Genomic DNA, 23470 nt, shown 5'->3' with positions numbered 1-23470 from the left:
ATTTGTCCGGTCCCACACGATGCCAATGAATCCACCGGCCCCAGCTCCCTTCACGATCCACGCGTTTGGCTGAAACTGCATTGCCCATGCATTGTGCACCGATGATTATGATGTCAGTGAAAGATCATGGCCATGATGATAGTGATAATGCTAGTGATAACTCATCATCATCATTAGCCGTGATCTGTCAACTTCTGGATGAAGCCCTTCTCAAACTCTCACCATTGATCATGATGTGACATGATGATGGACATGATGATGAAGATACCAATAATTGTAACAATCACCATCAACGCCATCAACCTCATCAACACCATTATCACCACCATCACTACCATAATCATAACCACCAAACATTACCACCACCACTATACACCTCTACCGACACCAACACTACCACCATCACCACCAACTCACCCCTGCCACCACCACCACCATCACTACCACTCACCATCTACCACCACCATCACTACCACTACCATCACCACCACCACCATATCCACCCCTACCGACACCATCACTACGAATCACCACCTACCACCACTACCAATCACCACCATCACCATCACCAAGGTGCAGGCGAGCAGCCCTCGGCGCGGAACAAGCGGGTGGAGATCCTCAGCGGGAGTGGTGGTGGTGGTGGAACCGTGACGCGCATTGGTGAGCAGCAGGCAATCAAGATCAGCCACACGTCGCCCGACATCCCCGCCGACGTGCAGCGTGCCGGGCACGGCGCCGACAGTCGCTCTGACAGCGCCCGCATCCAGCGCCAGGTCACCGAGCCCACGTCCTCCTCCCGGTAAGCCACCACACCAGGTCACAGAGCCCACGTGCTCCTCCCAGTGAGCCACCACGCCAGGTCACAGAGCCCAAGTGCTCCTCCCAGTGAGCCACCACGCCAGGTCACAGAGCCCACGTGCACCTCCCAGTGAGCCACCACACCAGGCCACAGAGCCCACGCGCTCCTCCCAGTGAGCCACCACACCAGGTCACAGAGCCCACGCGCTCCTCCCAGTGAGCCACCACGCCAGGTCACAGAGCCCACGTGCACCTCCCAGTGAGCCACCACACCAGGTCACAGAGCCCACGTGCACCTCCCAGTGAGCCACCACACCAGGTCACCGAGCCCACGTGCTCCTCCCAGTGAGCCACCGTGTCAGGCCACAGAGCCCACGTGCTCCTCCCGGTGAGCCACCACACCAGGTCACAGAGCCCACGTGCTCCTCCCAGTGAGCCACCACACCAGGCCACAGAGCCCACGCGCTCCTCCCAGTGAGCCACCACGCCAGGTCACAGAGCCCACGTGCTCCTCCCAGTGAGCCACCACACCAGGCCACAGAGCCCACGTGCTCCTCCCAGTGAGCCACCACACCAGGTCACAGAGCCCACGCGCTCCTCCCAGTGAGCCACCACACCAGGCCACAGAGCCCACGTGCTCCTCCCAGTGAGCCACCACGCCAGGTCACAGAGCCCAAGTGCTCCTCTCAGTGAGCCACCACACCAGGCCACAGAGCCCACGTGCTCCTCCCAGTGAGCCACCACACCAGGCCACAGAGCCCACGTGCTCCTCCCAGTGAGCCACCACACCAGGTCACTGAGCCCACGTGCTCCTTCCAGTGAGCCACCACGCCAGGCCACAGAGCCCACGTGCTCCTTCCAGTGAGCCACCACGCCAGGCCACAGAGCCCACGTGCTCCTCCCAGTGAGCCACCACACCAGGCCACAGAGCCCACGTGCTCCTCCCAGTGAGCCACCACACCAGGTCACTGAGCCCACGTGCTCCTCCCAGTGAGCCACCACACCAGGCCACAGAGCCCACGTGCTCCTTCCAGTGAGCCACCACGTCAGGCCACAGAGCCCACGTGCTCCTCCCAGTGAGCCACCACACCAGGCCACAGAGCCCACGTGCTCCTCCCAGTGAGCCACCACAACAGGTCACTGAGCCCACGTGCTCCTCCCAGTGAGCCACCACACCAGGCCACAGAGCCCACGTGCTCCTTCCAGTGAGCCACCACGCCAGGCCACAGAGCCCACGTGCTCCTCCCGGTGAGCCACCACACCAGGTCACAGAGTCCACGTGCTCCTCCCAGTGAGCCACCGTGTCAGGCCACAGAGCCCACGTGCTCCTCCCGGTAAGCCACCACACCAGGTCACAGAGTCCACGTGCTCCTCCCAGTGAGCCACCGTGTCAGGCCACAGAGCCCACGTGCTCCTCCCGGTGAGCCACCACACCAGGTCACAGAGCCCACGTGCTCCTCCCAGTGAGCCACCACACCAGGTCACAGAGCCCACGTGCTCCTCCCAGTGAGCCACCATGCCAGGTCACATAGAGGACAATGTCGCGGAGGCCAAGCGTGTCAAGGTGAGGTTCACTCTCCTTCTCACTCTCCCTCTCTCTCCCGCTGTCTCCCCGCAGCCACACGTCGTTTCGGCGGCAGCTGCCACGGCAGCTCAACCTGTCCCATCTGGAGGTGGTGGGCGCGCCGCCGAGCCCGGCGACGCGGCGGCCGTCCCCGCTGGACATCGGGCGCATCAAGCCCGAGCTCTACAAGCAGCGCTCCGTCGAGGGCGACGACGCCGACGGCGGCCGCGGGACGACGGCCGCCGACGACGGGCGAACGCTGGCGGGGAAGCTGAACTTCGCGCTGCAGTACGACTACGAGACGGAGCAGCTGCTCGTGAGGGTGTGCCGTGCCGCCGAGCTGCCCGCCAAGGACTTCTCGGGCACGTCGGATCCCTACGTGAAGATCTACCTGCTGCCTGACCGCAAGCGCAAGTACCAGACCAAGGTGCACCGCAAGACGCTCAACCCCGTGTTCGAAGAGACCTTCCAGTTCTTCGTGCCGTACGCGGAGCTGCCGGCGCGGCGCCTGCACTTCAGCGTCTACGACTTCGACCGCTTCTCGCGCCATGACACCATCGGCCAAGTGGTGGTGGACAACTTGTTCGAGGAGTCGGACCTGTCGCGAGAGACCTCGCTCTGGAGAGACATTGAGTGCGTCGCATCGGTAGGAGGCCCGCGGCGGCGCACGCGGCCGAGGAGGTGGTGATGGAGGACGCTCGCTCGCTCGCTCGCTGAGTTGGTGGTGGAGTTGAACGGAGGACGAGTGGTGGTGGTTTTGGTGATGGTGGAGAGGGGGTTGAGTGGGTGGTGGGGAGGGGGTGGCGTGTCGTTAATGTGTGTGTCTGTTCGTGTGTCTAAACTAAACTAATTCTTTTTTTACTTTTTAAACTAAACTCTGTATTTTACGATGTAAAGCCCACTGAGCTATATAGCTATTTTTGCAGAAGCGACCTGGCCACAAATCAGAGCTCAACGAGGTGGTTTATCATGTAGAAATGTATAACAGCCCCAAATACTCTAAATACATGTTTATAAATGTGGAGGGGAAAACCGGAGGACCCGGAAAAAAAATCCACGCAACCACAGGGAGAGCATGCAAACTCCAACAGAGTCGTGATTGAACCCACAACCTCCTGAATATCAGGCGAGGTAGTTACTATCTCGCCACCGTGGTGCCCTCTGCGTAGAGGGAGCCATCGACCTCAGTTCGATTCCTGCTCACAGGCGACCTCAATAACGGATCATCCGAACCGGTCCTGTACATCTCGTAGGTCAAATCGGCCTTAAAATAAGTACCTGGTGCGGTGTGTATACATGAGCACTGGGGAGACAAAGACGGCCGGCCGTGCGGGCGTGATCTTTGCCACCAACCACCTCGTGCGCTGTTCCGGCCTTCTCAGTTGCTGCTGTTGCTGCTCGCTGTCTGCACTTGCCCCAACAGTCCATTGAAGGCTACGCGGCGGGGGATCTTTGTGTCTGTGTGCTCGTGTGTGGTACTAGGAGAAGGATGACCTGGGGGAGTTGATGTTCTCGCTCTGCTACCTCCCCACCGCCGGGCGCCTCACGCTCACCGTCATCAAGGCTCGCAACCTCAAAGCCATGGACATCACGGGGGCCTCGGGTGAGCTCCCGCGCAGCGTCTGTTCCCCGGGGGAATGCTCTTTTTGCCACAAGGTGGTGGTGCGCTGCTCGCTGTCGGAGTTCCAAAAGGAATCTAAATATATATGTCTGCATTTAAAAAAAAAATATCTCGAAAAGACCTTCATCTGTATGTCTCAAAAACCTTCAAGGTACTTCCCGACAAGGTAGAAAGCTGAAATTTAGTACATAAATCTGAGATTTTTAATTTGAAGGCCCCCAAATCTCGATTTTCAGTGCCCCATAAACATGTTTGTGCCTGGTGTCATTCAAAAACCGTTCAAAATATAACATTGTGTTTTTTTAATATAGTGTTCAACAGCAAATACAATTAAATCGAGAACCATTGGTTCTATCTTTTATTGTTTTGAGATATTTCAAATTCAAGCGGTTTTGACGAAAAAAATACGCACTTGATAATGTTCATATCTGAATCATTTGAAAACGGTTAAAGATAGGAACTCCTATTATAGAGTACTACATACATTCCTGTTTGTTCTTTCTAATAAAAGCGTAATATTTAAATGAAGCAGTTTCAGATGGGGGTACGTCTTTAAAGATAAGAAGTTAAATAAAGTCGATAACAATTCGTTTTTTTGCGGAAAAATACAAATGTTTGGAGTAGTTGCTAGTGTCTGATCGTAGATACAAATTGTAAAAACTCATATCAGGTTAATAATTGTATTTATTGAAAACTTTTGCCCAGCAAAGAAAGGCTTTATGAACTAGTACACAATAAATGTCCTCAAATTCCATTACAAGTGTGCTCCAGGCAGAACTTAGACCCTCACTGACAGTCTTCCGGGTGGCTGGGGGGAGGGGGGGGGGTGACCCGGAGTAGCCGTCACGTGGCTAGTGGAAGCCGGCACGCTGCTAGCGGTAGCCGTCACGTGGCTAGTGGTAGCCGTCACGTGGCTAGCGGTAGCCGTCACGTGGCTAGCGGTAGCCGTCACGTGGCTAGTGGTAGCCGTCACGCGGCTAGTGGTAGCCGGCACGCTGCTAGTGGTAGCCGTCACGTGGCTAGTGGTAGCCGGCACGCTGCTAGCGGTAGCCGCAGCCATAGCAAGAGATACACTTGCATGCGGTGTGCCGAGTGCAGAAATCTCTTCTGAGTTGCCGACCCGGAGAGACCCGGCTGATAATAATCCCCGGCTATGGATGCACTGTCACAAGACAGATAGCTGTTCATTAGGGGGCCTCGTAGAGTGGTCCATTGGGAATGGCCTGTGGAAGTAGATATCACAGATCTACTATGGGGTGTGTATTCGGGCTGTGGGTGGTCTGTAAGGGCTATACGTGATTTATTCTGGCTATGCGTGTTGCATTAGTACTACGCGTGCAGCGTTCGTACTACGGGCGGTGTGTTCATGAATGACCCGACTTGTGGATGCAGCGCGCGCTACGCGAGGCGATGTGCGCGTGCAGTCCGTCTCACGCGTGGCTCATTACGATTGACACATCACGTTCCCGCCGCGCGTCGTTGCACACGCCACGTCGCTGTGGGCAGGCCCACGCACACACACGCCGGACTATTAGCGTACAGGGCTTTCTTCATTTTCTCTCTTCCTACCCAAAGGGGCGTTCTATCTCTCTGGCTCCGTCACCCACGTGTATCAACAATTCTTCTCGGGGGGGGAGGGGGAGACGTGGGCTTGCGTACACGCACGCTCGCTTGCTCTCCCAATCGCTCGCTCCCCCACTCCCTCCACGCGCTGCGGCTTGCTGCTCACAATGAAAACCATTTGCGGCTCGGTCAAATGTCCCTCCTTGCAGGAAGAGGGGTAATTCACGTCGCCAATTTAATATTTATCGGTCAGAGTCCTTGTCCAAAGAGCGCGGGAAGGAGGGTCGCGGAGGTCGGCCGCTAGCGGAATGATTGTCATCACGCACAATGCCGCGACGCACCTCCATGTCACCGTAACCGCCGCCGATACCGCCCTGGCTATCGTCGTCGACGTCACGCGATGGCCACAGCTACGATAGAGCGACGTCAACACCATCAGCAACATCGCCACCAGCGCTGTCATCACGACCACCACCAACATCGGCACCAGCAGCACCACTCACTACCAGCACCACTACCATCATGATAACCATCACCAATGCAGTGATAACCACCATTATCACTGGAACCACTATCCAAAGATCTGCCATAACTACCACCACTGTCACCACACCACCAACAAAATGACTGCCATCACCACCTCCATCACCACAGTCACTCCTATCTCTATCACTACTCTGACCAAAAGCATTCACCACCACCACCACCACTGATTTCACCAATACCAAGGAAAAAGATCCCCCGTATAGCCTTAACAGACTGTTGGGGCAAGATCCCCGGTGTGTAACATGAGGGGGTGGGTGGTGAGCACTACGCCCGGCCACCTTTGTCTCCCCGGTGCTGATATTTACACACTGTACCAGGTAAACATTTAAGGCTGAGTCTACCTAGTGGAGACTAGGTCGATATTCGTCACAGATGTTGGTGGCCGTCCGTGAGCGGGAAATCGAACTTGGGTCGCCAGTTTCGTGCAGCGCAGCGCGCTAACCGCTAAGCCACCGTGACCACCACCACCACCACCACTGCCACTACCACCGCTACCACCGCCACCACCACCACCGCTACCACCGCCACCACCGCCACCACCACCACAGTGCAATACTACCAGAAGCACTGTGCCAGCACCACCATCACAACGGCCACCACAACCACCGCCGCCACCACCACCACCGCCACCACCACCTTGGTCGCTCTCTCACGGCCTCCGCCGCTGCCGCCGCTCAGACCCGTACGTGAAGGTGTCGCTGATGTGCGACGGGCGGAGGCTGAAGAAGCGCAAGACGTCCACCAAGAAGAGCACCCTGAACCCCGTGTACAACGAGGCCATCGTGTTCGACGTTCCGCCCGAGAGCGTCGACCAAGTGTGCCTCCTCATCGCCGTGGTCGACTACGACCGGTGAGCTCGGGGTCCGCGCCGCCGCCGAGGCGATGGAACGCGGGGGCGGCTGCGTTTAGCTCGGGGGGGGAGGGGGGGGGGTCGGCTACCTGCGGGTCCGGAGCCGCGAGCGACTCTTTGAGGACTGGCTTCATGACGTCATTAATTGAGGAGCACCGTCTCGTAATTCACCACCGCAGTGCATCGCGGCTTTTGAAATGTTCGGTGTTTTTGTCGTTGTTTTGTTTTACCGAATTTGAAACGAAATTTCCGCTCTTGTTATTGTGGTTGCCGACCCCTGGATTAGCTGCTGGGCTCTGCCGAGGAGCTGTAGCCAAGATGTTGGGACACGAGATCCAGGGTGGGACACGAGTCGGCTGAGTATGAGAGACCGTTCAAGTAGATTTTGTGTCACCAGCTGAGACCGCGAGTGACCAGGATGAGTCTCGTTCGCGAGCGTCACTCCGGGTCACCGAATTGACTAAAGTCCAATCAAACGAATGTTAAGTTAAAACCAACCCTAACTGTGTCGCTTGGGAAATGAGCCATATTGCACGCATTTTAAATCGACGTGAGATATTGAATTCCCTGCAGCGCCAGTCGGCTCCTGGAAGATTGTGCTTTTCACTTTAGACCGATCACAGCCACAACCACAGCTCACCACCCGCACTGGCACGAGCGCTGTCCAGGTGCCGGCGTTGTAGGAGCGGTTCGTAACCTGATCGTCGAAGTCCCGTGGTTAAAGTTCAGTTGCGGTGCGGATTGTCTTGTGAGCCCATTGTGTGTGGACTGATCGTGCCCCCCCCCCCCGCCCACTCCCACCCCCCACACTTCACCCCCTTCCCACGCGTGCCATTAGCGTGGGACACAACGAGGTGATCGGCGTGTGTCGCGTGGGTAACGACTCCCAGGGACTCGGCAGGGACCATTGGAACGAGATGCTGGCCTACCCGCGCAAACCCATCGCCCACTGGCACCTGCTGCAGGAGGTCAGGACACACGCACACGCATGCACGCGCACGTGTTCACACGGGCGCACGTGTATCAATGCACGCGTACACACACACACCCGCGCACGTGTTCCAATGCAGGTGTACACACACACACGCGCACGTGTAAACACGCACACTTACATTCACACGTGTACGTGCACACACTCGGGGTCATGATCAGGCAGTTCGCCAGCATTCATTCGAGCGAGCCTGATTGCTGCTGCTGCTGATGATGAGACGATGTGGTTCAAAGCTGGTTCGCGGGGGTGTAGCTTTTATTGAACCAATACTCCAGAAATTACGCGCACCCAAAAGGCCGCGCGGCTGATGGAATGCGCGAGGAATTTCTCGTGGAGAGACGGAGACGTGACAGAGACATTGTCCCCGCTTGTTTGTTTCGTGACCAACAGCCCATGGGTCGATCGGCGTGCATGGCAACACAAACAAGGCTCTACGCCGTGCCCGCGAATGGCGCGGCGGCTCTAAATGGGACGAATCTAAATGGGACGAATCGGAAAGTGGTGGTGTTTTTTTTTTAAATCAGCTTTGTCAATACTGCGAATGAATTATAACACAGCAACAATAATAATGATCTCAAACGCATCAGCTGACGTCTCAAGCAGAGCGCGGCTCAGTGCCAAGGTGGGTCGGACGCAGGGTCAGGCGCTGTGACATCCGACTTTGCAGTCGGCGCTCACGTGACGCAGAAACAAAGTGACGCACTCATTAATTCGATGACTTGTGCACGCGCACGCCGAAACTTGTACACGCTGACACGTGTACTCGAGTACACACGTGTATGCACACACATATACGTCTGTACGCTCGCACACGTGTATGCACATGCACACACGTGTACGCACGTACGTGTACACGTGTACCAATAGACATGCACGCTGGAGGCGAAATGATGCCCAATTAATCGATTTCACGCTGATTATCGAGCTCACGATTCACGAATCAATTCAGCGAGAGAGGGCGTTCGTTGCTGTATACAAACGTGTCGTTTAACACCATTCCCTTGCAGCCAGTGTGGTTGGGAGGGGGGACTGGTGGGACCTCATGGTTTAATGGCACCTCCTACAAATTCTAGATGTGAAGTTTTCGTGACTGCAAGGATTCATACTCTTAGTTCTTTCGGTAAAGTCACGTAGGTAAAAAATTAAATTAAAATTAATAAAAAATAAAAAAACAATAAAATCACGACGTTTCGGAGGCAACGTCGTGATTTTATTGTTTTTATTTTTTATTAATTTTAATTTCATTTTTTACCTACGTGACTTTACCGAAAGAACTAAGAGTATGACCTCCTACAAAGACAGATGATATCCCCCCTGTAACCTTGACATACTGTTGGGGTTATTAGCTGTCAGCGAGAACCTATGAAGGCCGGCACTCACTAGAGAGAGGTGGGTGGCCAGCACCACGACCGATCGCTTTTGTCTCCACAATAGCGATGTTTACTACGCACCGCACCAGGTGCACATTTGAGGCTGAGTAGACCTAGAGGAGGACCAGGCCCTGTTCTGATAATCGGCGCTGGTGCTGGCCGTGAGCGGGAATCGAACTGGGGTCTCCAGGTTCGTAACGCAGCGCCCTAACCAGTGCACTACCGTACAGACATAGACAAATACAATGATCCCCCGTGTAGCCTTAACAGACTGTTGGGGCAAGTCCTGTTAGCGAGCACCCATGAAGGCTGGCACGGCACACTAGGGGGTTAATGGCCAGCACCACGCCCGGCCCCCTTTGTCTGTGCAGTGGCGATGTTTACACACCGCACCAGGTTCTCATCGACATAGACACACAGACACAAAGACACACACACACACACACGTGCGCGCACACCAACCACACGACTGACCCCAAACACACACAAAAAGTTCGAAAAACATGAAACAAGAGCGGACAGCAGTGAGTGACTATTCTTTGAGGTTGTTCGCATGTCAACGTAGATTCGCGTGCAGGTGCCAATCATATCTCTCGCTGTGCTTCTAATGTTTCAGTGCGCAAGTCGGTTCTGCCACTGGGATATTTTGAAAGACTTTGGCTCAAATATTGGTGTGTATTCCGATAATACACTACTGTCTATATAAACCTTTCCCCTGCAGCAGACAGTTTTGGTTTCGGTGTGACTTTCCTCTATCCCTCTGTTTTAATGATAACAACGCAACAGTTTTTAATACAAAGTGTATTTCGCGTATATTTATTTTTTTTATAAAGAGAGACAAAAAAGCAATTGTTGTTCGCCGTCTTAAGCCAGGGACAAGTGGTGCTCGTCCTGTGTGGAGTATTAACACGTGTCTCTGTGTCCCCTCCCTCCCTCCCTCCCCTCCCTCCTCTATGATTTATGTACTTTCATCTCACTCATTCTCCGTCTCGATTTGTCCAACCGATTGACGACGGGCCGGGTCCCGTTCAATGCCCCGGCCCCCACCGCTCTCATCCCCACTGCACCCCGCTCTTTTAATTTCATTGCGCGCGTGTGCGTGTGTGCACGTGTGTGTGTGTGTCTCTCTCCCTACGTGCATATTCACGTGCACGTGTGTGTCGATCTCATGCATTTTTCGGGATGCTTAATGGGCGGGTCACTATCCATTACTTGTGGTACCCCATGGCATTTACTTTCATTGTATTATTGGACTGCGTGTGCGTGTGTGCGCGCGTATATGTGCATGTGTATCTATGCATCTATGCACGTGTAAGCTCGCGTGTGCGTGTATGTGTGCGTGTTTATCTATTCGTGCGTGTGTGTGATTACGCGTGCGTGTAAATATGCCCCTGCGTATCTGCGTGTGCGCGTGTGTCACTGCATGCGCGTCTGTGTTCGTCCACGTGTGTGTGTGCGTGTGTGCGTGCTGGTGCGTGTGGTGGCACTACTCTGCGCTCCTCTGCCACTCGCTGTGCCCCCTCCCCTCGTGGCACAGTGGGCAGGGCGTGCAGCCAGCTTTGAGAGCCAGGGCTCCTGCTCTTCTCCTTAAGCAACAACAACACCACAACAGCAACAACAACATCAGAACAGCTACACGCATCCGCACGCACACTCACCTTTTACGCACGGACACATCTGGAGCCTCACGTGCGGTGCGCAGGGTGTCACGCGCACGCTTCTGCCAATATGCACACCCGCAAAGACAAATGTCTCCCGTGTAGCCTTCACAGACTATGTTGGGGCAAGTGCTCTTAGCGAGCACCTATGACACGTGCTGGAGGGTGGTGGGTGGTTAGCTCCAGGCCCGACCGTCTTTGTCTCCCTAATGGAGATGTTTACACACAGCACAATGTACTCATTCGAGGCTGAGAGAGGCCAGGGACCGGTTCAGATAACCCTCAACTGGTGTTGGCCGTGAGCCTGGAACCGAACTCGGGTCTCTGGGCTCGCAACGCAGCGCGCTAACCGCTACACTACCACTAGCCACACACCGCTAGCTACACACCGCTAGTCACACACCGCCCAGACACACACAGCCCAGACACACACCGCCCAGACACACACCGCCCAGACACACACAGCCCAGACACACACAGCCCAGACACACACAGCCCAGACACACACAGCCCAGCCACACACAGCCCAGACACACACCGCTCAGACACACACCGCTCAGACACACACAGCCCAGACACACACAGCCCAGACACACACAGCCCAGACACACACAGCCCAGACACACACAGCCCAGACACACACAGCCCAGACACACACAGCCCAGACACACACCGCTCAGACAACCACCCCCCAGAAACACACAGCCCAGACACACACCGCCCAGACACACACCGCCCAGACACACACAGCCCAGACACACACAGCCCAGCCACACACAGCCCAGACACACACAGCCCAGACACACACCGCTCAGACACACACCGCTCAGACACACACAGCCCAGACACACACAGCCCAGACACACACAGCCCAGACACACACAGCCCAGACACACACAGCCCAGACACACACCGCTCAGACACACACCGCCCAGACACACACAGCCCAGACACACACAGCCCAGCCACACACAGCCCAGACACACACAGCCCAGACACACACCGCTCAGACACACACCGCCCAGACACACACCGCCCAGACACACACAGCCCAGACACACACCGCTCAGACACACACAGCCCAGACACACACAGCTCAGACACACACAGCCCAGACACACACAGCCCAGACACACACAGCCCAGACACACACCGCCCAGACACACACCGCCCAGACACACACAGCCCAGACACACACAGCCCAGACACACACAGCCCAGACACACACAGCCCAGACACACACAGCCCAGACACACACCGCCCAGACACACACAGCCCAGACACACACCGCCCAGACACACACCGCCCAGACACACACAGCCCAGACACACACAGCCCAGACACACACAGCCCAGACACACACCGCCCAGACACACACCGCCCAGACACACACAGCCCAGACACACACAGCACCAGACACACACCGCCCAGACACACACCGCCCAGACACACACCGCCCAGACACACACCGCCCAGACACACACCGCCCAGACACACACCGCCCAGACACACACCGCCCAGACACACACAGCCCAGACACACACAGCACCAGACACACACCGCCCAGACACACACAGCACCAGACACACACCGCCCAGACACACACAGCCCAGACACACACAGCCCAGACACACACAGCCCAGACACACACAGCCCAGACACACACAGCCCAGACACACACCGCCCAGACACACACCGCCCAGACACACACAGCCCAGACACACACAGAACAGACACACACAGCCCAGATACACACAGCCCAGACACACACAGCCCAGACACACACCGCCCAGACACACACCGCCCAGACACACACAGCCCAGACACACACCGCCCAGACACACACAGCCCAGACACACACAGCCCAGACACACACCGCCCAGACACACACAGCCCAGACACACACCGCCCAGACACACACCGCCCAGACACACACAGCCCAGACACACACAGCACCAGACACACACCGCCCAGACACACACCGCCCAGGCACACACCGCCCAGGCACACACCGCCCAGACACACACCGCCCAGACACACACCGCCCAGACACACACCGCCCAGACACACACAGCCCAGACACACACAGCCCAGACACACACAGCCCAGACACACACCGCCCAGACACACACCGCCCAGACACACACAGCCCAGACACACACAGCACCAGACACACACCGCCCAGACACACACCGCCCAGACACACACCGCCCAGGCACACACCGCCCAGACACACACCGCCCAGACACACACCGCCCAGACACACACAGCCCAGACACACACAGCACCAGACACATACCGCCCAGACACACACAGCACCAGACACACACCGCCCAGACACACACAGCCCAGACACACACAGCCCAGACACACACAGCCCAGACACACACAGCCCAGACACACACAGCCCAGACACACACAGCCCAGACACACACCGCCCAGACACACACCGCCCAGACACACACAGCCCAGACACACACAGCCCAGACACACACAGCCCAGATACACACAGCCCAGACACACACAGCCCAGACACACACAGCCCAGACACACACAGCCCAGACACACACCGCCCAGACACACACCGCCCAGACACACACAGCCCAGACACACACCGCCCAGACACACACAGCCCAGATACACACAGCCCAGACACACACAGCCCAGACACACAGAGCCCAGACACACACAGACAAACACGGACGGACATTGAAATCCTGCCAAAAATCCTCTTGCTGGGGAAGGCATTACCACCCGCTTGTCGTCGGGCTCGGGTGTTGATAATCACGGTGTTTAGGATGTCACTTACATACCAGATCAGAGCTCTCGCTCTCTCTCTCTCTGTATATATAATAGATATGTTCCGGGACTAAGTGAGATCTCAATCAAAGCCTTCGATTGACCCCAACTGGGGACACTGACCCCAATCCCATGAGAATGCCCTCCGCCTGTACTCCCTGCCAGCTCTGGCAATTAGCAACGCTCGTGTGCCAGTGGGGAGATGTTCACACGTTTTCAACATCAAAGCCGGCCGTGCACATGCATCACGAAGCCACGCCGAGTAACTCGCGCGAACAGATGACACACGCGTGAACACACGCGCGATCGACGCACACACGGACCGGCGCGGTGGGAACATACGAACGTAGACATGAACGCGCTCGCAAACACAACAACAGCAACCGCCATTCGCCACTAAGTGGCGGTAACGTCACCACGACGCTTGTGCCAGGCTATGTGCACCCTGATGCCACGTGAAGTGTCGAAAACCCGCTGGCAGGAGGTCACGGGGCAGACCCAGGTGCCATGGGTCGACGGACTGAGATGAGTGGCTGATGCACCACCTGTGCCCCCTACTGTGCCAACTTGCTGTGCTTTAGCCAACCGGCGCTCTGATCGTCGTTGTGAGCGTCGCTCCTCCGCCCTCCGTTGTTGCTGGAGGGCGACTGCCTCCAACTACCCAGTAGCGTCCTTCACGAGCCTCCTCCACTGAGGCCGATCTTGACATCGCTGGTACCAGTCATCGGAAAGTCCACTCAGCTCCACATCCTCTCGTACCACATCACTCCATCTCTTCTCCAGCCCATGCCGCGCCCGTTTAGCCCCCTCGATCCGGCCGAACAAAAGCTGTTTAGGCATGCGGTGACTTGGCATGCGGGCTACATGACCCAGCCAACGCAGCCTTGCCTGCCGGAGGAGCTCACCGATGGGACATTGTCCAGATCTTTCAAGGATTTGTGAGCTCCTCACACAATCCAGCCTGGTTAAACCCAGGATGGATCGTAGGCAGGCCATGCACACACACACCACACATGAGTGCGCAAACACGAAGATATGCACAGATTGATCTACGCGTACACACACACACGCGCGAACACAGGAGTTCAGGTGAACACAGACACACGTACATGGGCACGCATGCATGGACACACGCAGTAAAAAACAATCAAGCACTCGAACAAATAGGGGCAATCAGGAACACACATGAACATACAGACATGGTCATGTGTCGATACAGACGATATGCACACTTACACGCATAAATTAACACGCAAACATTATCCTTAGTACACACACACATATATGCATAGACACACGTGAATACAACCGTGAAGACGCACACTGCAACGCACGTGAACACACATACACACACCCGAATAGATGAACATGCCAGCATGCTGGAACACCACACACGCGCACACAGTTGAAAACACCCCCCCCCCCCCAAACACACGTGGACAGGAATATGCACACACGCGTGAATATATGCACACGTGAACATACACATTAACACACATGCACCCACACGTAGCAAACCCCCTGCTATTTCTTACACATTGTGTAAATTATTAAATTGTCTTGCGGATTTACCCGACCCTTTTTGAAGCCAGTCTTACAACTCTCGACTCGATTTGCCAGCGACGCTTGTACCGTAGCTGTAGCTACCGCGACGATCATCACGAAGACGACGATCACGATGGTGACGATCACGATGACGACGATCACGACGGTGACGATGATGACGATGACGAAGACGACGATCACGATGATGACGATCACGATGGTGACGATCACGATGGTGGCGATCACGACGACGATCACGATGACGACGATCACGATGACGACGATCACGATGACGACGATCACGATGACGACGATCACGATGTTGAAGATCACGATGGTGGCGATCACGATGATGACGATCACGATGACGACGATCACGATGATGACGATCACGATGGTGACGATCACGATGGTGGCGATCACGACGACGATCACGATGACGACGATCACGATGACGACGATCACGATGACGAAGATCACGATGTTGAAGATCACGATGGTGGCGATCACGATGACAACGATGATGACGATCACGATGACGACGATCACGATGATGACGATCACGATGGTGACGATCACGATGGTGGCGATCACGATGACGACGATGATGACGATCACGATGTCGACGATCACGATGTCGACGATCACGATGTTGAAAATCACGATGTTGAAAATCACGATGTTGAAGATCACGATGACGACGATCACAATGACGAGCTCTTGTTTAATTCGCCCCCTTTGCTTCGTGGGAACTCACCGAGCTGTGTAAATAAGCGCTCCGCCAAAATGTGCCATGCGCGTTAGAACCGACATCGGGTTACAATGCTGTGCCAACGCTGAGCCAAAGCCACGGACTCTATATACCCGTGACGATAGGAATAACTTGCGGGGGGGGGGGGGGGATGCCACTAGTTAGACAATGCAAAAAACACGCGACAAATCCCAGCCGCCCATCACTTCGAGTACTTGACGACGGCCGCCATTACGAATGGAGGCGGTTGTGTTGGTGTGCGGTTGTGTTGGTGTGCGGTTGTGCGCTCGTGGCCGGAATCACCACGCTCGGGCCCGCCGCCTTTGTCTCCCCCAGGAACGATGTTTACACGGCGCACCCACGCAGTCATTGAAGGGCTGAGTCGACTTAGGGGAGACCCAGGACCGGTTCAGAAAATTGCTTACTGATGGCATTTACACACGGATACACATAACCGTCATTCGCCACTAAGTAACGGTGACGTGGCCACCGCGCCTGTGCCAGGCCAGGTGCACTTTAAGGCCGCGTGAAGAGTGGGAGCTTTCTGACAGACCCAGGTGCCATGGGTTGGCTGACTGAGATGAGCGGTAAATGCACCAGCTGTACCCCCTACTGTGCCAACTTCCTCCATTTTATCTACCCGGCGCTCCGCTTGTTGTTGTGAGCGTCGTCCCTCTGTTCTCTGTTGTAGCTGAAGGGCGATTGCCTCCAACTGCCCAGCAGCGTCCTTCACGAGCCTCATCTACAGAGGTCGATCTTGACACCGCTGGTACCAGTCGTAGGCAAGTCGACTCAGCTCCACTTCCTCCAGTACCGCATCACTCCATCTCTTCTCCAGACCATGTCGTGCCCGTTTGTTTAGCCCCCTCTATGCGGCAAAACAAAAGCTGCTTGGGCATGCGGTGGCTGGACATGCGGGCTACATGGCCCAGTCAACGCAGCCTTGCCTGCCGGAGGAGCTCACCGATGGGACTTTGTTTAGATCTTTCAAGGATTTGTGAGCTCCTCACAAAATCCAGCCTGCTGGTTAAACCCAGGATGGATCGTAGGCATGCCAGCCTGAATGTTTATAACCGGCGCAGATGTTCCATCAAAGGGGGTTCACGTTTCACAAGCATGCACACACGCACACACACATGCGCACAGACCTTCATGAAGACGGCAAAGCTATCTTCACGGTATTTCCCTGGGACAGTATGCTGGGGGTGGGGAATTAGTTCGACTTGCCCAGGCTGTCGTTGAAGGCACACACCGCAAACACACACACACACACACGGTATTTTCAGGAGCTCAGCTCCGGGCAGCTCCAAGCTGAAATGAAGTCCCTGGTTGTCCCTCCCACTCTCCCGTGGTGCGCGCGTGATGCAGATGTCGCATCTGTAGGTCACGCCTACAGCTTCTCTCTCCCCAGCTGTTACTGTCAGCTCACACATCCCCTTCGCCCCGCCCTCCACATTGGATGTCAACGACACGAGTGTTATCTTCAACAAATTACCTGCTGCTGCTGCGTTGGCACAAGAACAAACAACGACAAATTCAACACGTTCGTCAATACCGATGTGTGTGGCCTGGAAATGAAAAAAACAAACATACAATAGGCGACGTTTCGGGCAATAAACCTTCATCATAGCATTGACCGTACTCTGGTCAGCGTTGTTTGGTGAAGTGACACCTTGGGGATGTTTGGCCATGACTTCTCACCTATGATCGTGGCGGCTCCTCTGGAGGAGACAGGAGAAGGCAGAGACACGTAAACGCATTCGAGAAGATCACCACGCAAACTCCCTCAAGCCATGACAGACGACGAGGGAGCATGTCTCGCTCGATGTTTCGAGGAACGCTGCTCGGCTGGCTCGGGGTAGCTATTGTCGCCTTAAGGCACTGCCGTTAGAGCTACAAGGTACCAACCAATCTGCAATGATCCTCTACATCATTGCACCGTACGTTGCTGTGATCGTATGAACCGATCAAAGTGCGCAGTGATTCCCGACTCAAGTTACCATCGAGGCCCTGGGTGCTCGTCGTCTTGTTTACAGCCCTGCCGGGCCAGCGGTGGAAATTCCACATTCCCTGCGAGCGGTCTGAGATGGATTTTGGCGTGGCCAAAGTGATCGTCGCAACAGCATCAGATGGAACTCAGCAGTGCGCGTTAAACGTCCATGGACGTTCTTGAGGAGGTAAGGGGGGAGCGGGGGGGCGACCAAATTTAAATATTGCCCCCCACTCCCCTGGGTGCGCCTCTGGTTGTGGTGGTGGTGGTGGCAGCGCATCGCAGCGACGCTAATTGGTATCGTTCCGTGCGTGCAAATGTGACTCTGGGAACATTTATATTCGCGTCTCAGCCTCGCGAGGCCGCACTCACATTTCGGCTGCAGCTGCTGGCTCCGTCTGCTCCTCGCGATGTTCTCCCCCCCCCCCTCCAGACCCCCCCACAGCCCCCACCCAACAGCCCCCCACCATCCACAGGTTCAACCCAGTGGGGTAACGTGATTGACATGGACTCTGGTGCAAGGAATTAAATGGGCCCTCCCTCTGGCCAATCGTCAAGCTCACGGTAGAAAACGCTGGCGTGAGTGTCTTTAAATCTCACTCCGCCGCCATCCCCGTTCACCCAGTAGCAGCAGCAGCAATGGGTACAGCCGCCACGCTGGGTCCACGTGATCGGCAGGTCGCCTGTGGCGGGAGTAAGGTCTGGCATTTTTCGTTCCCATCATTTTTTCTTTGCACAGAACCAAGGGATGGTCGAGGCATACAATCAACGTACAGATGCAAAGCGCGCGTTTCTTCCCAAGCCGATTCGTTCTCATTGTCGTCGTCCGTACGATGATTGTGGGGACCGTTATTAGGAGTCTAAGAACCACGCTCGAGCCATCCGACAGCCGTCGGGTACGAACGCAGTGCGAGGAAGCGTTCATCCCCGTAGAGATGAAAACAGATGGCGATTAGTCCGCACTTTTCTGTGCCGCCTTCGTCTGGCGAGCCAGGGGGTATGACACCCCCTCGACGCCCCACGGGAAGGGAGTTTCTCAACCATCTGCGGGGTGATCCACCAACCCTGGCTGCTGTCTCCACACACACAGCACTTTATTACAGGCAGACAGAGTGTAATTCGTGATGGACGCGTTGAGTGGTTGTATTATTATTATTGCCAATAACGAAATAAGAGCCACGATATTCATTGTTTGGCGGCGGGGGTGGGATTGTGTATTCGAGTGCTCGGTGTCACTGAGCAGGAAATTACCAAGCCATGAGCTGTGACCGATTGCAACGGGGTGGCAGGGGGGGGGGGGGGGCAGGGGGGGGCAGTTTATCGTGGGGCGCGCCTTGCGATCGGTGCGCCGACTCAGCGCTGTGCGGACGTCCGCAAGACCTTGACAATATTTTAGTTTGATGTGGGGTGGGGGGGGTCTGGTTGGCGTGACCAAATGTTTACTTAGATATGCGCTCGCAAACACGTATCCTCGTGTCTTTATACGAAAACAAATGTATACACGATATATATTAAGGAAAAAAATATAAGAAACCTACACAAAACCTGTTTACACACACACACGCGTGGGCGTGTGTGACGGACGCGTTGATGTGTCGACTCATCTGGATTTTTCCACGCCCGTTCGTTTGTACATAAATGATTTCGTGTTCACCCTGCTCCCCCACTAAGTTCACAACAATTTTACGTAACAGAAACATATTATATATAAAGTATATATTATAAGATGGAAACGTTGGCCATGAGTTGTGACAGGATGCAGCACATAAGTTTGCCTCCTGCACGTATCCGTCTCTCTACACATCACATCAGCCACACGGCTTCCTCGGAGTGAATTTGCGCAGCAGCAGCGTTGGTGGTGGTGATGATGAAGTAGTCTGGACACGGTTTTTGACGTTCAATGTTTCATCAGCAAGGTCAGGCTTGCTGAACACGATTTCGGGCGAGTTGCCAGATGTTTGCCGGCAAGGGCCCCTCTCTTTGTTCGATATGGGTCCTATATAGTTCAACGCTAAATTATGTTCATTACGGAACACAGTATCGTGATTATCACCATTGTGGAGAAGAAAAGTAGCAAAATGTATTATCAGACGATGTCTCCTTGCCATTGTTCAGTTCGTGTGCCACCACTAACACAAAGGCAAAGACAAAGATCCCCTGAATAGCCTTGAACAGACGTGCGGTGAGAGAGAGAGAGAGTTGTTCGCGAGCACCTGTGAAGGCCGGCACCGCACACGAGGGGGTGGGTGGCCACCTCCACGCCCGGCCGCCTTTGTCTCTCCAGTGGTTATGCTAACACATCACACCAGGTCCTCATTTTAGTCGACATAGGGGAGTCCCAGAACCGGTTCAGAAAATCGTCACAAGATGTAGGCCGTGAGCGGGAATCAAACTCGTGTCGCAGCGCTCTAATCACTACACTACAACTCTGATAACATACACTGGAACACACGTGATGTCGTGGTGTATACACATGAATAGTAGAGTTTTCCCTAGAATATTCTAGATTTGTGCGTGCGCGTGTATGAGCATGTGTGCGTCTCTATGAGCCTGCGTGTACATGTGTGTGTGTGTGTACACATGCGCGCACGCGTGTGTGAGTGTGCACACTGTGTGAGCTTACCTGTACACACGTGTGTGTGAGTGTGCACACTGTGTGAGCTTACCTGTACACACGTGTGTGTGAGTGTGCACACTGTGTGAGCTTACCTGTACACACGTGTATGTGTGTGAGTGTGCACACTGTGTGAGCTTACCTGTACACACGTGTGTGTGAGTGTGCACACTGTGTGAGCTTACCTGTACACACGTGTGTGTGAGTGTGCACACTGTGTGAGCTTACCTGTACACACGTGTGTGTGAGTGTGTAAATGCTGAGTTGTGCAATGTGAGACAATCTGGCTAATGTTGTACGCCAAGAGGGTTGTGGGGGTGCTTTTTGTAACTCTTGGTGCGGGTGAGGGGGGGCGACTGGGGGTTAGGGGGGGGGCGACGAGGGGTGTGGGGGTAATAGCTTGACACGCACACGACGGGATTGATGTGGGCACATTGTGTGTGTTTCTCTCCAAATCAAAGTGTCGCAGGACGCGTGATTTGTGTTCCTTGCCGTGGGTCAGTGGGGCACTGCTGGACATCGCTGGGACCCCGTCATTGTTCACGGGGTCAAGGGTCGCGGTGGCGCTTGTGGCTTCGCCCGCTTGCCATGCGCACATCGATCCCTCTCCGATGTGCGCGTGTGTGTGTACGCGTGTGTGTGTACGCATGCTTGTTGAACTTCTTTCGCATCGTACATAGCCAACCGTGCTCATCGGAGGTGTGTTAGTTGAACTCGCAGGCTTTCTCTGGGTTGTATCGCAACTGCCGTGTGCTGTGCGTCGCGAGTAGAAGCAAACACACAAAGACAAAGATCCCCCGTGTAGCCTTGACAGACTGGAGGGGCAAGTGCTATTAGCGAGCACCTATGTAGGCCGGTACGGCACACGAGGGGTTGGGTGGCCAGTACCGCGACCGACCGCCTTTGTTTCCCCAGTGGCGATGTTTACACATCGCACCAGGTACTCATTGGAGGCTGAGTCGACCTAGGGCAGGCCCAAGACCGGTTCCGATAATCGGCACCGGTGTTGGCCGTGAGCGGGAATCGAACCTGGGTCGTAGCGCAGCGCGATAACCGCTGCACCACCGCTCCCCACACGCACACAACAACAACAACGACGCGTGGGAGATAGATCCGTCAAGAAGAGCAGCACGACGTTTTCGTGGGTTTCAGGACACGATGACTCGAACGAGCCGGTCAGGCTGTACCCCCCCCTCCCCCGGGGGCGAGAGGGGGGGGTACAGGGGTTGTCCGCGCGTGAGAAGCGGCGAGGATAGAGAGGAGCCCAGAGATGGGTGCCTGACGCGGCGGTGGGAAGAAAGGGCGACAGCGGCTGAGCGAAGCGGTGACACCGGCCGGCTCGAGGGAGGGAGGAGAGAGGGAACCGCGGGGGAATGAATGTCGTGGTCCCGTCGGCGCGAACGAGCCGATGGAAGGTCGACAGCCGACGAAGCCGAATATGGTGGTGATGATGATGATAATTAATTATGGGAAATAAAGCGCAGAAGAGAGGATATTGCTCGCCGGGCGTGTAAGGTGCAGATGAGTTTTAATTAACTCTCTCTCTCACACATGTGAATTATTAAAAAGCCAAAAAAAAACCCGGACCACTTTTAATTCGATGTTAGGAGTCAAATGAGCGGATTCCACGGGTAGCCGCGTAGAGCGCGTCTCGGCGTGCCCACCACACCGCAGCGTGCCCACCACACCGCAGCGTGCCCACCACACCGCAGCGTGCCCACCGCACCACGAGTGGGCACGCTGCGTGAGAGGGGCGGGCTACTGTGATGGGCACCGTGTAAGCCGCACTCTCGCTACGCGCGCCGCTTCTTCACTTTCGTGCCGTGGTCAGCTCTCTCGGCAAGGTCGCGGCCGCTTTGACACTTCCTGAGATGTGCGCGCAAGCACGGCCACTCGGCGCCAAGCCGGAGGGGAGGCGAGGGGGAGGGAAAGAGGTCGTCGGTCTTCCGCGTGAGCTCAGCGGCGGCTCGGTTAGCCTGGAGCCACTTGGCGAGCGAGATCCACGGCTTCTCGTGGAAGCGCTCTTTGAGAGCCGTCAAACGCGGGTCGTGCTTAAGACCCCGAGGCCTCCTTCAAATTCCGGGTTTTTAAATATTTTTTTTATATGCCACGCCGAGGCACTTGGCTGAATTTTGTCGCTCAGCGTTCGTGACCCCGCGGTTTGACCTCTTGCGAGCTGCCGAATCTGTGTCGCTCACCACCCCCCACCGCCGCCTCCTCCACCGCGCGCGCCTCGCAGACTTCCACACTCGCTCACCAATTAGAGCGATCGCTTCGATTAGAACGCGTGAAGGTGTTCGAAATCATTTGGTGATGGCGCTGCTGCTGCTGTTAATGCTGCTACTACTTTGGCAGTAGCAGCATTAATACTACAGAACACACTCGACACGGCTTGGTCCTTAAAAGAACAAAAATCACACAAGAGGTGGCATTTTGGGCAATGGGTCCATCTTGTTATATGTGCTCTGAAAAAGGCCCATTGCCCGAAACGTCGTCGCTTGTATATATTCTCTTTTAAGGCTACACTGTGTTTATTGATACAATGTGCGGAGGTCTTTTTTGTTTAGGGGGTGTTAGAGAGCCGCCAGATGTTGTGGCGTTGCGAGCGGAGGCGACCAAATAGAATGTGAAACTACAGGCTGCCCATAGTATACAGGCTGTCTGTGTGTACAGGCTGTCTGTGTGTACAGGCTGTCTGTGTGTACAGGGTGTCCGAAAATTAAAGGACCAAAAAAACGTGTAATAGGTTTATTATTAATCGAGATACTGACATACATTTATTATGAATGCATGTAATAGAGTTATAAGTT

General features: G+C 55.3%; 1 protein-coding gene across 1 annotated transcript in view; it reads left to right on the top strand.

Moving 5' to 3' along the window:
• The window catches only part of LOC144936586 (synaptotagmin-6-like), a 38093-nt gene extending 28084 nt beyond the window's left edge, over positions 1-10009 (top strand). The window contains 6 exon segments of the mRNA XM_078863806.1: positions 574-799; positions 2417-3008; positions 3845-3965; positions 6771-6942; positions 7781-7910; positions 9920-10009. Of these exon segments, the coding sequence (XP_078719932.1) occupies positions 574-799; positions 2417-3008; positions 3845-3965; positions 6771-6942; positions 7781-7910; positions 9920-10009 (1331 nt within the window).
• Positions 10010-23470: the final 13461 nt, after the last annotated feature.

Source organism: Lampetra fluviatilis, chromosome 16 (genome assembly GCF_964198595.1).
Source record: "Lampetra fluviatilis chromosome 16, kcLamFluv1.1, whole genome shotgun sequence".
NCBI classification, from domain to species: Eukaryota; Metazoa; Chordata; class Hyperoartia; order Petromyzontiformes; family Petromyzontidae; genus Lampetra; species Lampetra fluviatilis.
The sequence above is the reverse complement of the archived record's forward strand: the minus strand, read 5'-3'. Positions and strand labels throughout refer to the sequence as shown.